The 17,855-nt window shown below is 42.4% G+C and overlaps 1 protein-coding gene across 1 annotated transcript in view; it reads right to left on the reverse strand.

The window, feature by feature from the left end:
- LOC108793588 (putative homeodomain transcription factor 1) overlaps positions 1 to 17,855 on the reverse strand; it is a 103,335-nt gene that overhangs the window by 50,313 nt on the left and 35,167 nt on the right. The window contains exons 3-5 of the mRNA XM_018564578.1: positions 10,458 to 10,529; positions 9,062 to 9,283; positions 7,037 to 7,165 (exon numbers count right to left, since the gene is read on the reverse strand). Coding sequence (XP_018420080.1) covers positions 7,037 to 7,165; positions 9,062 to 9,283; positions 10,458 to 10,529 — 423 coding nt within the window. The remainder of the gene's footprint in view (positions 1 to 7,036; positions 7,166 to 9,061; positions 9,284 to 10,457; positions 10,530 to 17,855) is intronic.

Below are 17,855 nucleotides of genomic sequence, written 5' to 3' on the forward strand. Positions count from 1 at the left end.
CACACACTGCAAGATGCTTGAAGTCCAGTGTGAAGTTTCCACAGTCTGTGTTGATTTGGGGAGCCATGTCATCTGCTGGTGTTGGTCCACTATGCTTCATTAAGTCCAGGGTCAACGCAGCCGTCTATCAGGAGATTTTGGAGCACTTCATGCTTCCTTCCGCAAACGAGCTGCTGGGGATGCTGACTTCATTTTCCAGCAGGACTTGGCACCTGCCCACACTGCCAAAAGCACCAAAACCTGGTTCAATGACCGTGGGATTACTGTGCTTGATTGGCCAGCAAACTCGCCTGACTTGAACCCCATAGAGAATCTATGGGGCATTGCCAAGAGAAAGATGAGAGACATGAGACCGAACAATGCAGAAGAGCTGAAGGCCGCTATTGAAGCATCCTGGTCTTCCATAACACCTCAGCAGTGCCACAGGCACTGGCTTCCATGCCACACCGCATTGAGGCAGTAATTGCTGCAAAAGGGGCCCAAACCAAGTACTGAGTACATATGCATGCTTATACTTTTCAGAGGTCCGATATTGTTCTATGTACAATCCTTGTTTTATTGATTGCATGTAATATTCTAATTTTCTAAGATTGTGGATTTGGGGTTTTCATGAGCTGTAAGCCATAATCATCACAATTATGACAAATCACGGCTTGAACTATCTTGCTTTACATGTATTGAGTCTATCTCATATATTAGTTTCACATTTTAAGTTGCATTAGTGAAATAAATGAACTTTTGCACGATATTCTAATTATTCGAGTTTCACCTGTAAAGAAAAACATTCTTCCTGGAGTTGGGTTTTAATAAGCAATGAAAAAGAAAGCATGATCTGAGAAAACCAAAAACGATGACAACAATAATTATTATTATTGTTTCTACAACCCAACAACACTTTCAGAGAGAAAAGGAAATGCTTTGTTTTACCATAAGTCCATATTGGCTCACCATGTAATAAATCTGACTACTAAGGGGTGTATTTATAAGCAAATATTTACAGAGCCATTTGCTCTGCAGAAATCTGACTTTTACATTCGCATTGCATTATGGCCACCAAAAGTCTAGGGGCATTTAAATTTCCTGTGCTCCTCAGCACCATCTGGTGGCCACACTGCAGTATAAATACACCACTTAGACCAGGGGTCCTCAAACTAAGATCAAAACAGATGTCCAGATTCCATGTTAGTGCAACATCCATTTTATTGATAGTTGTCATTCAAACGACAAGCGCGTTTGGGGCAAGGCAGGGTCCCCTTCATCAGACTCATAAATGTGCATGTTGTTTGAATGGCAACTATCAATAAAATGGATTTGCACTTGGGATGCACCGATACTGATACTAGTATCGGTATCGGTGCCAATATAGAGTATTTGGGCAAGTACTCGTCCAAATGCTCCGATGCTTACCCCTCTGTCCAGTAGTGATGAGGGAGCATGGAGCCAGCTTCCTTTCCAATCAGGAAGCCGGGTGGTGGGTTATTATGACCCGCTTCCTGATTGGCTAGGAAGCCGGCTTCACGTGTTCCTAAGCAGCCTGACTTTCTAACCAATCAGGAAGCCGGTCTCCTGATTGGTCAGGAAGCCAAGATGAATAGGAACAAGTGAAATCAGCTTCCAAGCCAATCAGGAAGCCGGAGGCGGGTCATGACGTGCCGTCTGGCTTCCTGATTGGCTAGGAAGCAAGCTTCACTTGTTGGTAGGCAGCCTGGCTTCCTAACCAATCAGGAAACCATGGCACAAGTTCTGGGACGTGAGGGGGTGCATTAAAGTCAATGGCACCGCAGCCACGCCCCCCGTTTTTCAAACTTTGATCCGGCCCTCAACAATGTCTGGGGGACAGTGAACTGGCCCCCTGTCCAAAAAGTTTGAGGACCCCTGCCTTAGACAATTTAAGAGTGCACATAAAAACATTCTAGGAAAAAAATCACAACACAATAAAAGTACAAGTGAGGCTGGCATTGATTTTCTTATTTTATTAATGCTGCAATTGCATTCTGTGTATTACATTTTCAAAATAAATCAATAACTGGTTTTGCAATTTCTGAAGTTGCAATAAAAATACAAATGTTATACAAAGCAGCTGCTAAACATGATGTGGAGATTAATTAAAACAAATCTTGATGGTATCAACATGACAAAGGAAGCTAAGTCCGGGGATTTGGGATGTCATGCATTTTATTAATGTGATAATTACTGCTTTAACCTTTTTTACCTGCACACTGATCGGTGCTTCAAACATCCAGGTAGAATGTCAGCGATGAAGCGTATTTGAAGATCACTTTCACAATGAAAATGACAAATATATAACAAAAGCAGATGGCTTGGCAACATATCACTGATAACTTGTTTAAGTCTCTCTATTTACTGATGCAATTTTGAGAGCTGAATATTGCTTAGCACTTCATTATGTAGTTCCTGGGAAAGTTGTCTAAATTCCTAGGTGCCATTCAGAGCCCTGATTTATTATCATATTTATAATCTGATATAACCAAATCAGATGGCTGAACTTATTTTGTTTTAAAATAAATTCTTTATTTAGATATTTTCAAAGATTCCAGACACAGAAAGAACAGATCATAAGTGACAAATGTTACAAATAGTAGTGCAACAATAGGTCAACAAGAATACAACATCTTGATGGGTGAATACAGTTGTTTTGTAAGGCACAGAATTGTGTGTGTCGTAACCGTCTTTAGTAGCAAAGACCTCGTGTGAAGCGTGAATGGCAATCTGATCCGGGCCTTTCAATGATATGTCCAGCAAACATGCCTGGAGCATACCCATCACTTCAGAAACTAATCACAGAGTCATCAAAATAGAAGAAAAGGAAAACAAAAAGAAGAGAAAAGGCATACAGCAGGTGCCAGACAATATGACTAAGAACAGTACAATAGGATGGGAGCAGGGTACAGGGAATCAAGGTCAGCAGAGGGTGGGCTAGAGGGAACTGTCTCGGCAGGTGTAGCATTGAACAGAGAGAGAAAATCCTCAGACTGTAAGAATTCCACCCAGTAATGCCATGTTTTGTGGAATTTCTCCAGTCTGTGGTGTAGAGCAGCAGTCAACTCTTCGAGGACATGCATCTCCTCCACTTTCTGCAACCATAGTTGGAAGGGCGGTGGGTCTGAACGCTTCTTGGCCGCATCTCCAGCACAGTGGCGATGTCTGAGGGAACATCCTGTGTAGGATGGTCGGCACATAGTACCATCTAGTGATGATTTTGTAGCCCGATTCTTGTATGACGCTACTAATAGAGGCCTTGTGTGCAAAGTATAAGATGTACTCCGCCTGTGTTTGAGAAAATGTGTGGTCCAGATCTTTCTTCCAGGTCCTTAAGAACTTAGGAGAGCGTGGGCCTGCGATAAGCCACGTTCCCCATGTTCGCTCTTCCCACATAGTTCTGCAGTCGGAGCTCCCATTCTAAGCAGGGTGGTAAGGAAGGAACGCAGTTGCATCGCATGCCAACGAAGTAGAGGTGGTGATGTCATGGTGGAAAGGGATTGGAGGCTGGGAATACACTCTGTAGACCAGAAATGGGAAATTCTGAATTGGTTGGCACGGGAGAGTCATGCGAAAGGGCCACCCTCCATGCCAGGAGGGAAAGCAGGGTTGCCCACTAACGGTGTCATCAGGGATGGGGATGTCCCTGAGGAGACTAGGCCTGTAGCTGTACATATCGTGTAGCCAGCGAGCGGATGGGATTGTACCTCAAACGTGCGATCCCTGTCCAGCCAAAGTAAGCATGGCAGCGGTATTGCAGAAGAGTCCTGCTCCAGGTGCACCCAGCACCTGGTCGAGGCCAGATTACACCATTTGAACGCACGTGCCATATGAGTCGCCAAGTGGTAGCGTTGGAGGTCTGGAAACCCAATCCCTCCCCTCGATTTCGGTAAAGCCAGGAGTGTCTTATTCAAGTGGTGAGCGCTACTGGACCACAAGAAGGAGGTGAATTATCTCCCTTTTTAAGGAAGCTTAGTGGAATATAAATCGGGGGTATATTCATTTTGAGCAGGCTGAAGCTTGTCATGTCTCTGCTCCAGCTGGATTTTGAATTTCCAGCACCAGGGCCCATACAGGTATGTGATTACATGTGACCACCACGTGTCACATTCACTCATGTTACATGTGGTTAAATCTTTGCTGGATAGGCTGTTTTGGGGTGCACTGCAGTCTATTAGCATGGGTCCTGTGCCTCATGGGGTGGAATATCAAGACATCATATTCCTTGGGACACCCCAGCCTGGCCTAACCATGACCCAGGCCCTCTAAAAAGCCTAATCATCCTGCTCCTCTTCCCTGAGACATGCCCAAAGGTCTACTGCTCTACTGGTACAGAACAAGAGTCCACACCAGGCTCCTTAAAAAGGCATGCAACTTTACTGAAGAATGATTTACTGTACGGACAGCCATACAGACTAACGGGCACAATGATGCAACAGTTCTTGGTATCAAGAGAGCAACTCAGAGCGAGATCTACACTCTGTAGTGGGTATAGCAATGTCCTGGCTTACCTCAGCATAGGTAGGAGAATGTCCTTACACTCCCCCGCAAGGGGAAGCCCACAAAGTAATGGCTCTTGCTACATGGTCCCTCCTGGACAGGCCCCAAATTAAAAATCAAGAATAGTGTCCTACACATTGGCAAATTAAACCCCCTACCAACTCCCTGCCTACCTACTTATACCCTTCCCAAGGGCATTTCTGACAGACAGGTACAGGGTTGCCCAGCAATTCCAGTGAGCTCCTCATGCAAGGGCCATACTAAGAGCAATAGGGACATCTAGCAGTGGCATGGGGAGAAGCACCTCCACAAGAACACTTGATCACCATCAGCAGATCCAGAAATGCAGTGTTGCAGCATACTGTAGCAGTAATAGCAGTAATAACTGTGGTTTAGTAATTGCCTTCTCAGCTGCTTAGAAACAGTTACAAATGTACAAATTCTCAGCTATAATATTACTACTAATATAATATTATCATTAACAATAACTCAATGGCCTGCAGTGAAGCTGAATGTGTAGACAGATCGTGAAAATGTATATCTCTGCAAAAACCCTTTCTTTACCATTATTCTGCAATTACTGTAACTGTATTGAACTGCAATAATTATTGTTTACAATAATATTAAGAAAAAAATCCAGGCTAAAGAGGCCCTGTCACCAGACTATTCATTACAACTAAAAGCTTCCCATATGATCATATATGCATTTAACATATTCTTTGCATGTTATTTACCTATAAAATTGTGTACAAATCCAAAAGCCCTGAGACTGCTGCAGCCATGTTGTTGTGCTAAGAAACTGATTCTTCCTAGAGAATTTTGTACCAAGTTGAAAGGCACATTGCAAAAAAATAAAAAGTAATTTATGGAAAGGGAAAAACAGTCCAAGTAAGCATTTAAAATATTTGATTTTTTTTAGTGCTTTTATCTGCAATTTGGTGACAGGGTCTCCTTAACAGAAAACCTATCATGAGATGAACATGGAAGCTGCCATTGCTAATCCCCTTCTAAAAAATCCTAGCTACCAGTATGTCATTGTGATCTGGAGGAAGGAGGAAGTATTTAGATGGGATGCTCTGACTTTCTTACCCTGTTTAATGTGTCATACTTTTTCTGGGTCAGTAACAGAAAGTAATGCAAGCAGAAAAAAAACAGGCAAATAGCATTTTCAGAAGCATGTTAGTGATAGCACCCTATCTATTTCTCTCATGACAGGTTTGCTTTAAGCAGTGTTTGTTACTGATATACAATGTATCCATTCTGCCTGTTTTACAATATTTTCTTTTAAAGATTATTTATATAGCACTGACAATTTACGCAGTGCTTTACAGTGCACATTCGCATCAGTCCCTGTCCTCAAGGAGCTTACAATCTAAGGTTCCTATCTCACATGCATACATAAGAGGGTCAATTTAGACAAGAGCCAATTAACCTTCCAGCATGTCTTTGGAATGTGGGAGGAAACTGGATTTGAATTTGTGGAACCCCAGTGGTGCAAGGCAGAAGTGCTAACCACTAAGATTAACAGCATCTACAGCAGACAATAAGGCCCAAAAGATAAGGCCAAATGCATATTTGTGATTTGGGCCGATTGGGTGAGTCTCATTAATTGTTCTGTGAGATTCATATGAGCGGATGGCCATTCTATAATATATTGGTACCAATACACAGTATAAGAGAATCCCTGACGAAGGCACTCTTTGTGGTGGACAACGTAGGAGTAGGTTTTAATACACTTTTTTTATCACTTTATAAGGGAAGATAATTAGATAAATGTTGAAAGGAATCAGGCTTAAAACATGAAGGAAAGAAACTAGGATAGAGGACATAATAGCAGGATAGAGATACCTGAAAAAGGAAAGAGAAGACATTGAGGAATAGAAATCAATTATAAAGCAAATAAAAGTTAGTTCAGAAATGTATCCCCCCCACTCCATTTTGTTAGATGAAACTGTATTGACTCCCATTATTGGTTTAACGAATGTGGTGAAGGATGCAGATAATTAATTACGTATGCAAAAACAAAAATGAGCCAATAATGGAAAATGTTTTAGTAAAGATGTCATTAAGATTTTGAACTTTCGCTTTAATAAAAAAAATATGAATGGCTTAGCAGCCAGTTGGTACCAGTCGTAAGTTTATATGATATCTAAATCCCATAGGAATCTGTTTATATAGTGAGGATCATTTAAGTATAAAATTATACAAAGCAATAAAATCTTACGGCACCCACATCCATTTTCATGTAATCCGACATGCTGTTATTACCTGCGGATGATTGCCCCTGGGCCAAACCACTTCCATCTTGGAGCAATCGTCCACAGGTTATCGCACCATGTCTGAAAGGCAGCTTTGTATAGTGCTCCACACAGCTGTTGGCATTGAGTCTAACTGAGCAATTCCTGAGACTTACCCAATTGGTCCCAATTGCAAGTGTGAATGGGGCCTAAAAAAACACAAGGAATATCGACAACCACTCAAACCTCAATACAAAAGCCACATAAATCAATACATAGCAATTGTTTCAAATACTCACTTGTTTCATAATGATCCCACTGATATCCAGAACTGACATGTCAGCTTTCTTACACTCATTCTTCTCCCATATCATTGCACTGACTCTCTCAGAAGTGGGGTGTGTACCTTGTAGCCAAAACAAATGGTTCTAAAGATAAAAAAAAAGAGCAACTACCTGAAATGAAAACGGCATCATTCGTGTTTTCTAAGCACTTCAAGATTGGCCGTTGGTCCCGTATGGACCAGACCAATTTGGTAGTACTTTCTTAGAAGAATGACTTTTTTCTATTTTAAAGAATAGAAGAAGAGGCAAACTCTAGAAGGTTTGCCCGTCATATTGTGCCTGATGACGATACTCTAAGGCTTCGTTCACACCATCCTCAGTGCGTTCCGGCCCAAATGTGGCCGGAACGCACTGGATCGCATTGACCTTTTCAGTTTGTTGTGGGGCCGGAGGGGGTGTGGCAGTGCATTGAAGTGAATGGCACCGCAATGTTATCAGACGCATGGGAACGCAAGGCACATCATTGCCTGCAGGCATGAACAATGCGATCCAGTGCGTTCCGGCCACAATAAAGCACGAACAATGCTGTGTATATGGTAGCCACATACTCACCTATGAGGATGGTGTGAACGAGGCCTTCATGGCCCGAAACGTTGCCTTTCCCCTGTCAAGATGTACATGCGTCAATAAAGACGAGTTTGGACACTTGATTCTGGTGTGCTGGTAACATACTATATTCTTTTGGAAAGTATGTAAACCTCCATAAACACACACACATATATATTTTAATTAAAGCGATGCGCAAACTGTTGGCGCTATAGAAATCCTGTATTATAATAATATTATTAATTAACAGCAAGGTACTTCATTGAGCATAAAATTTGAGGGATCATTTAAGAAGAACCCAGGGTAATTTTTTTTATTAACCCTTGCCGTGGGGCCCCTGCACTGCAAGTGCTTGTTTTGGTCAAGTGCTGAAAATAACAAAATTATACAAACCTGATACTCTGAGCCGGCTGGCTTTGACAGCAGCTCCTGCAGCATGTCTCCTCTGTTGCAGCGATGTTATGTCCCTCGGGATCCTCACATCCTATACACTGTACACTGAGTGGCCAGTTTATTATGACCACCTGACGTTTGTAGGCAAATTAGCTATAATTAGCTATAATTTTGCGCTGAAGTTGCTAGAGGGCCGGACCATTATAAATAGGGAAGCAGGTTGTTTACCACGACAGTAGAAGTTATTTTTTTTCTTAAGATATGGGTAAACAATGCGATTTAACAGCCTTTGAACGTGGGATGATTGTTGGCGCGAGCCATGGAGCGCGTATCAGCAAAACAGCAGAATTCCTTAAATGTTCAAGAGGGGCTCATTGTTAAAGTGTTTAAAGACTGGACTGTCAGACAAAAAACTGGGTCTGAACGTGCGAATTGTGGCCGTCAACGACTAGTCAATGTTAGGGCAGAACGGAGAGTGGCAAGACTGGTACAAGACAACAGAAGGGTCACAGTGCAGTGTCAGATTCCTCGCATCACCTTTCAACATCTCGTGGAGTCACGAGGCGGCCCAACGAAGTCATCTCGTGGAGTCATCTCGTGGCCCAACGAAGTACTGATGGGCTGTTCATAATAATCTGGCCACTCAGTGTATATAGAATGTGATGACACTGCAGCAGAGGGAGAGAGAGGCTCCAGGGACCAGTCTAAGAGCAAGTTGACTCTGAGGATCGGGTGAGTATAACTTTTTTATTTTCCTCCCTAGACCAAAATTAGCACTTAACACTTGCAGTGCAGGGTTAGCCCCACAGCGCGAGTTATTAAAAAAATTACCCGCAGCTCTTCTTGAATAATCCTTCAAACTTTGTGTACAATAAAGTACCTTGCTTTTAATATTCAATACATGGCGAGTACACAATACAATACATTACTAACCTGTTTCATTTGAAATGTATTCCTGATTTTGCTGGCTCTGGAGTCTATACTAGTTTTACCATCTTGACACTTCTAAAGCAATATAGCAAATTCTGAAATTTTGCTCACCAGTTGAAATACATTCCTTGATGGAGAGCTCCTATAATTTCCTGCACAAGTTTGAGAGAGGTCTTTATCAGTGCCACTCTCACAGGACGATCGACACTGGGGTCCATACAGCAGGTCATCCAGAAGTGTATCGTCCGTTTCTGAGCCTTGCCGAGTGCTTTCAAAGTCCTGATGAGAGACTGTGTAACTGTGGGAACTGCAACTTACACCAGACCTAGAGCCCTTCTGGAGCAAAAAGGTAAGCCAGTCACCATTTATGAATGCTGAAGACTACGTTATCTGAATAGACAGGTCACAAGAGCAGAAGACTACCACAAGGAGAAATTGTAATGCATAATGCTGCATATAGTTTCAGTAAGATAGATTTTATTTCATAACACAGCACAGATAATCATGGGTATACTGTATTTACAGTTATCAGAATTCAGTAATTATGAGAGGTTAAAATGGTGTTCATAGCAGTTAGCAATTATTTCAATCCGATTTCTGACTAGTTGACAATTATTGAATATCTTGCTCTTAGGCTGGCCATACACTAGAAAAAACACTTGATTACACCATCCGTGCTAAGCAGAGTGGACTAGGAAATTTCCTCTGCCAGGCTAGTGTATTCTGACAGTGGTGGGTGTGCTGCTGTCAGAATATTCAAACAGTGACTTCAACTCATTGTTTGGCCAAGAATTTTCAGACCAGCTCCTCTGTCAAAAGTACACTGAAAAATCAACTGTTGTACAAGGGATGCCAAGAGGGCCACACACTGCTCACATTTTGGCCAAGTCAGCAGGACTTGGTCTAAATTCAAGCAGTGTATGAGCACCTTAACTAGTATATAAATATTATATTAAGGGAGTGCTTTGCCCATTCTCAGAAACGTATAGTTCCTCTCCTTCTCTTCTGTGCCACTCTGTTGAGATACATAGAGAGTAAATCTACATACCTTGTACTTCTTAGTATAGAGGAGCATGTAACAATGCCGGGCCATCGCTAAGAAAACTTCCTGAACTACCTGTCTCAATGACAGCATTCATCTAAACATCAGTATATCAGATTATACACACTCCCCCTCCGAATGAGTCGGAGGGGGGACAAACAACCATCTCTCCTCTCTCAGCAGAGATGTTGCCCATCTGGGTTTTAAATCTGCAAAATTGGAAATCAAGAGCACAGCTAAGTCTGGTCTTTCATACAAGAAAGCCCAATATGCGCTGCACACATAATCACATGAAAGCACCCCATATTAAATGTTTATTGGTAACCAGGGTATAAACACCAATTTATAAACGCGTGAACTCTTATAAATCAATTTTGACTTGACACTGACCAAACGCTGTTCAGAGTGTGTTAAATTATTTAAAAACACAACTGATTATTTGCATTTTAAATGTGCTAGATGTACCTGGCTAAAGACAGATTCTTCCTCGGAATCCACTGATCTGTCTGAATCTGAATCTTGGGTCTGTTGGGACATCTGTACATCTCGGTAGTTTTCCTATGGAAATTATAGAAAAAAAATGCAGAAGTCTCAACAACATTAAATTCCAGAGAACAAATCAAAATGTCTATAGATGATGAACAAATACTGTAGTTCCCCTATAAAGTTTACCAATAGCGCTGCATGAATGGTTATTTCAGGCATTTCTATAGCACCGACAATTTACGCAGAGCTTTACATTCACATCAGTTCCTGCCCTCAAGGAGCTTACAATCTAAGGTCTCTATCTCACATGCTACAGGGCTGATTAAAGCTGGCCACAGACCTTGCAACCATCGCAAGACTTTTGTCTTGCGATGGTTGTAAGGTAATTAAAAAAACGTACGATCTGCCCATCTTAGACAGGCAGATCGTACTTGCGATAGTCGCAAGCCCGCCCTTCTGAGGGGCAGGCTTCTGATGACCGCAATGTTGAATGGGCTATGTGCGCTTGCGCACACCGACCCGTGCGGCATTTATCTTACGAAAATGCCACACACCCGCCGACAATCGTACGATTCTCGGCGGGTTTTCGAACATGTTCCTAAGATAAAAGTCGTGTGACCATACAGTAGAAACAGCCGCACGCCTTCCACACACCTTGCGATAATCGTATGATCGTGGGGTTTCCCGCGATTATCGTACGATTATCCCAAGGTGTGTGGGCACCTTTAGACAGGAGCCAATTAACCTACCAGCATGTCTTTTGCAGTGTAAGAGGAAACTGGAGTAGCGGTAGGAAACCCATGAAAACACAGGGAGAACATGCAAACTGCTTGCAGATAGTTGCACAGGTTCAGCCTCTCCTTGTTGTGAAATTCCATTTGTTCAGGTGGCTAAATGCTATTTTATAAGGGAAGCCTCTCCCCATATCTTCAGAGTTTGGGGTGCAGGAAATGGTCTCTTGGGGTCCTTTCATATTCGGATGCTTCCTCCATCATGGCGGCATGTTGACAACACCTGCTTGGAGCCTGGTTTTCTGACTCTGAAGAAACCATGGTTGTCCTGGAATAATCACACGCATGGACAAGATGACATGTAGGATCCACTCCATTTTCTTTCAATTAGTTTAAGTAGTGAATGTGCTACTTCTTCCTATGGCTTTGAAGTCCTGCTTTGCTCTGGCTGAATCTTCTTTGAATATCTTTTATTATGCCTGTAGAGCTATTCAGTTTTCCATGTGTGCTTAAACCTTACAGGTGCATTGAAAGGAAGTATGCAATTCTGTGGTGCTACTAATGCCATAGCTGAAGATTGCAGGTTTTTCCCTAAAAGTCCATTCGTTTGCTTGTGGTGCTTTAATCTGCAGGTGCTTGCTCGGTGCAGGCTGCTGCCACTTGTAGCTGCTACTACAGCTTTAGCTGGATCTTACAGAAATCTGTTGTTTGCTAACTCTGTCAGCTTCAAAGCTTCAATCTGGTGCCTTAACTCTTTGAGTGCCTTTCATGTGAGTATTGTTGCTGACACCTGTGGTTCCTCAGCGCTGTTAATATATAATTGAGTTGTTGCTTCATTTACAGGCTTATTCTGCCTGTTATACTGTAATCCCTTCATTGCCCCATGTATACAGCATTGTGATTAATGTCTAGCAGGTTCTGTCAGGTCCTGTTGTGCTATAACCCTTCATTACCCCATAGGTGAGTATGTGGCTACCATGTATACCGCATTGTTAGTGTCCAGCTGGTTCTGACAGGTACAATTTAATCATATCAATCCTCTTCAGCTTATCTGTGACTGCAAAGGTTGGATCATGTGTTCAATTCCCAGATAGCATTAACCCCCTTCCCCCAAGAGACTGGCTATATTCTATAAGGTGAGTGCACATGCAATGGCTCAATTAAATGTAAATATTTTCTCTATTGTTAGCACTGTTCCTCAGAGTGTCTGTGCCTCCCCAATGGGGCATAGAAGTTTATTTAGATAGAAGTTTTATATAGATTGTTTTCTCTATACCATTTTCTATGGACGTTTTATATGTTAGTTCCTATGCTGCCATCTAGTGGCCTTTTGTGGTAATGTATATATTTTTCTATGTTACTTTCCCTGATATCCCTGAGATCGATGACACAGTTCCTCTGTATGTAAGCCCCACCCTTCTTGTTGGTCTGTATTTCCTGTGTCATGGCCACAGCTAACAGCCACATGTAATCAGGACACATGTACTCTGCATAGTACCCTAGGAAAGGCATCATCTTTTGACCGCATAATACTGTAACCATTCATCGCTGTTATCCTGTTGTCTTCACGTTCAGAATAAAGCAACCTTTGTGGATTAAACGGTATTGGTGAGTTCAGCTATCTGACAATGAATGTCCTCAGTGATTGAATCTACTTATACAGGCCAGGCATAGAGGTCTCAATAAGGGATAAATCGCTATCACAACAATCGGAGTCAGAATAGTGTCTATGCAGGGGCTAATAGATTGTAAATCTCTCCAGCCCTTTGCCACTGCTGCTTCTCGGAGGGCACATGCATGGATTTTTGGATTATAACTTTCTCCAGCCCTATTGCCAGCACTGCTCCCCAAAGGAGCAATAAGCTGCTCAGTTTGGGATGAAAGGTCCTCTTCAAACTGTGATAAAGCTGCTAAACATGCAAGATCCTGCTACTAGGATTAAGAATTGTACAACCTTTTGAGCAGCGTGGGCCTGCAATAATCTGCGCAACCTTTTACATGCAGGGGCAGCAGTAAATAGAGGCAGAAAGATGGAGGTCTGAAGCCTTAAACAGAGTTGATGTACTTTATGAATTGTCAATTACTAGACCGGTCAAGCAGCTGCATCCACCACAAGTTCCCCTCTAGCCCTAAGGCAATCAGTTACAGAGTTTTGCCAGCATACATCTTAAGTGATAATTCACTGGCAAGGATTCCCTTACTGTGGGCCTTTAGTCATCCCCTAATCAGGCAGTTAAAAAGGCCATATGTTGGGAGGAATATATACCCATTCAAGATGAGGTTTGTCGCTTTAACTTATCTTCATGATCGATGCAACAGTCATCTGGCTAGTTAGGCATAAGGACACTTTATATGAGTAAATAAAGTTTATATCTTTTTCTGGAGCACCCGTAGGCTAGTAATGGCTCTTACTTGCCAGGACAATCCATACTTGGCCTAAGAACACAGCAGCAGACCTTGTGGCTGACAATAAGGTATCAGGGGCATGGTAATTTCTGAATGAAATGAATCAGCAAGTGACTTTATAGTAAAGCTGCTATGGATATGCTGTGTTGCTCATCCGGGACTGCGGTTGCCTTGTGTTCGTGGAGATCTCACCACACAACAATATTTAAAGTCACGGGTGAAGGAAGAATTCACAATCAGCTTTTCTTCATTTCAACAAGCCAAGATTACTCCCTCGCAGGAGAAGTTATTTTCAGGGTTCCTCTTGTTGGTTATATGTTTAGATAAAGCACTAAGATCTTGAGGAATGCTAAATTGAGTTTTACTTTACTTGAATATTAAAGAAAACAGAAAGGAAAAGAACTTCCTGTGTTTCATAGATAAGCATGCACACAGAGACTAACACTGCACTACAGCGCCATCTACAGATCAAAGGACATATCAGTACATTAGTACAAAATTGACCAGTAGGTCCCAGGTTGTGGGAGCTTGCGCAAGTTTGAGCATATCCTGTTCAGGATCCATGGGTCTGGTTAAGAATTCAAGACGAACACTGTCAAGTTTTTCTTATCTTCCAGTCAATTTCATTCCCATCAGAATCCTTGGTGTAAGCAAGGCGCTAGGTTCTATGTACACATATCCAAATGGTGTCTCATAATCTTTCCAGTCCAGAAATGTCAAGCTTTTTATCCTTTGTTTTTTTCCTAGTGGGAAAACCAGGAGACTTAAGACTAGTCTTGGTTTTGAATGCTTGGAACAGAGGTATCAAGATCCAGATCTTGCATATGGAATCTCTGTATTCAATCACTTAAGCCATCAACAGGCTATAGGATGTTATGCCTGGCAGAGGCGTATTCAAGTTCCTGTACACCTGTACTTTCTCAAATGTCTTGCTTGCCATTCTAAAGCTACCCTTTCAATTTGTTTATCTGCCCTTTGGCCTTGCCACAGTCCTAGGTCATTTTCCAAATATTACATTCAGTTACTGCCTTCTTGAGTGAACAAAGCTTCAAGTATTACTCTATTTTTGGCAACATCCTGCTTATAGTTCAGCATTCTCATACTCTGGCAGTCCACAGGAACATCCTAAGTTAGGCTCTGATCAAATTTAACAGGGTTCCCCAACAGGGAAAGCCAAGCAATGCCAACACAATGGATGACGTTTTCAAAGAAACTCAGAGAATTCCCAAGTAGGCAGCTGTCTTAGTGTTTTTGTTTGAGGCAGATCAAGTCTCTATCCTACTCATTGGCACCCCATTGTCTCAAGTTGACAAAATCAATTCGGATAGTGAAATTAGACTCATTGGAGGCTGAGGGTCTTTCAACAGGATTCTTCAGATGACAGAGAAAAAAATTACCTGTGCCGCAGGATCAGGATGATTCCAAATATGAGATTCTTTGTTTCTGGCTAAGGCCGCAAGCCTATTTCAACTGTCATCATCAGTGTCCCTATCCAGTGATAGTGTTAATAATGGATTCTTAGTGCTAATCTCTTCAACAACCTCTTAGTCCAAGGCACGTGACAGTCCAATGGGGGAAGAAATCTCCAGCATCTTGGAGTTCAGAGAGCCTTTCAAATCCATGGACCCTCTGTATTGATTCACTGAACAACAGGATGATGTTTTTTCCATAGATTCATTGTCACAAGGGATGAAGGAACTGCTCATTGCTGATGGCGGTATCGCCAATCATGAATTCAGCGCTGAACTCCCCAGAATTTCCTGGCTGACACTATAAGGCAGAAAGCCTTGGACAACAATTAATGCTTTGTTATCCAGCAGTTTCCTGTGGATCAGCAGCAAGTGGGTTATCCAGATCTCAACCTGATGGTAATCCCTAAGGCCTTGTTCACACCAATATCAGGAGCAGAGCAGAGCAGTTACAGACCGGAGCAAAACTGCGTCCAATGTATTCCAATGGTATTTTTAGCTCCAGTTCACATTGCAGTGTTCAGTTCCAGAGCAGATCCAGTGCAGGTAAAAAACTGCAGCAGGCCCTATTTTACCTGCTTTGGAACGCATGCAAACGCATCAAAAATGCTTGCAAACGCCCTGGAACGCACTGAAAGCCCATTTTAAACTAAAAAAATTTGGTGTGAACAAGGCCTGAGAGCACAGAGTGCAGACACTCCTTGTTAAGAGTGAGCTTTCTAATGGCAGGAGTATTGGATATTTTATGCTTATATGTTTCCATCAGTCCCACTGGTTTAAGGCTCCTAAATAGGACCCTCAATTATCCAGGTAGGGCAATGGTAATCATTTGACTGTGACTCATCCATCCAGGGTTCTCTCTCTTGTAGACTCTGACACTAGAATCTTCTACTTATCCTAAAAAATCAGACGTTCTACAGTAGAGGCTTCATCCAAACACATCCTAAATTACCCTAAGAGGCTTGGAGGCTGGAAGTAAAGTCTGCCTTGCCTGGATTGCTCCTCTTTAGTCATATAGTGCTTGCTAGTATGCTAGAGCACCTAATAAATGTCACATATTCTACAGTGTGGAATAATAAAATCATAGACTTTGCAAGCTCAAAGGGTTTTGACTCTCTTCCCCTTGCCATGACAGATATATTGGACTTTCTTCAGGCAAGCAATATATACTTGGCTATCAGTACCCTCTATCCGCATCCTCTGAGACACAATGCGCAGCTCATTTCTTGATAAGCCAGCTCTTAAGGGCTTGCGCAGGATTTACTCTTTAGGAAAGTCACTTCATTTTCCCTTAGGATTTACAAATAGTGCTGGATATGTTCTTACTTCTCGACTTCGTCTAGATCACACTTACTCAGATGGACTGTAACATGTAAAATAGTTTTTCTTACAGCAATCCCCTCAGGGAGGAGGGTTTTGGATAGTCAAGCTTAGGCTGCAAACCATCTTATTGCTACCATGTCCCAGACAGTATAATCCTACATCTCTCTCCCAGCACTATTCATTGGATGGAAGATCCTTCTAATTAAATAGGACATCACTGTTGCCAATGTTCAAGAATAAAGTTTTGTTTCAGCTCATGCCTTAACCACTTAAAGACCAGGGTGTTAAACCCCCTTCCTGGCCAGGCCATTTTTCAGTATTCAGCGCTGCGGTAATTTGACTAACGTTTATTCAGTCATGCAACGCTGTACTGAAACAAATTTTAGACCATTTTTTTGGGGACAGATCGAGCTTTCTTTTGGTGGTATTTAATCACCACTGGAGTTTTTATTTTTTACTATATAACAAAAAAAGTACCCTACATTTAAAAAAAAAAACCTGTTTCCCTATGAAATGTTATGAAACATTTATTATCATCCCAATTTTTTGTTAAAATATAAAAGACGGGGTCACGTCGGGTAAATAGACACCAAACAAGGGCTTGACCCTTTAAATTGCGCGCACCCGCGAAATAGCAGAAAACGACCACACCTGAAATATGCCTTTTGTAAAAAAAAAAAAAAGAAGCATAAAAAAAGTCACAAATAATTTTTTTTTTAAAATAACACAAACATTTTTCTACTTAACTTTATTGCCATCACATGGGGGGGCTAAGAAACCCCCTATGTGATAGCCAATTCACATAACAGGTCCTCTTTATGGAGACATCAGGGGTCTCCAAGACCCCTAATGTCACCTAGGGACCCCCAGAGAAGCTGATGAAGCAGAGATCTGCTTCAGCAGCTTCTCACCAGCATCTGTTGCCTGGAGAGTGACCCTGAATGCGGAAGTGATGTAATATACATCACTTCCTGCATTCGGGGACCGGAGAGGAGATCAAAGGGAGATTGTGTACTGAACTCCAGTGATAGAGTCGCCATGCCGGTCACAGCCAATCTCGGGACTGGCAGTGGCCGTGACAGTGGGGGGCACACAACCGCACCTAATACAAGCAATCGGGCGTCTCTAGAGATGCCTGATCGCTTGAATGTAAAACAGCCATCGCTGGCTGTTTACATTTCTGACAGTTTCCCCACTTGTGTGCGCGCTGGGCACCGCTCCTATAAGGCTCCCGTCCGACCGTTCAGGAATGGCCAATGGACGGGAGGTGGTTAAATCTGGCTGCCATGCTGAAAAAGTACATTTAAGTCACCTTCTTTCAGGTCGATCTGTTATCTTTCTGGCGGTATCAGAAAGGAGCTCTCTGCATCCACTAAGGTCACATGCATTGTGGCTGGTCAAGCAGATGGAGCCACAGATCAATCTCTGGGTTCACTCTACTGAAGGAT

The sequence above is a fragment of the Nanorana parkeri genome, unplaced genomic scaffold (genome assembly GCF_000935625.1).
Source record: "Nanorana parkeri isolate BGI_ZX_2015 unplaced genomic scaffold, ASM93562v1 scaffold761, whole genome shotgun sequence".
Classification (NCBI taxonomy): domain Eukaryota; kingdom Metazoa; phylum Chordata; class Amphibia; order Anura; family Dicroglossidae; genus Nanorana; species Nanorana parkeri.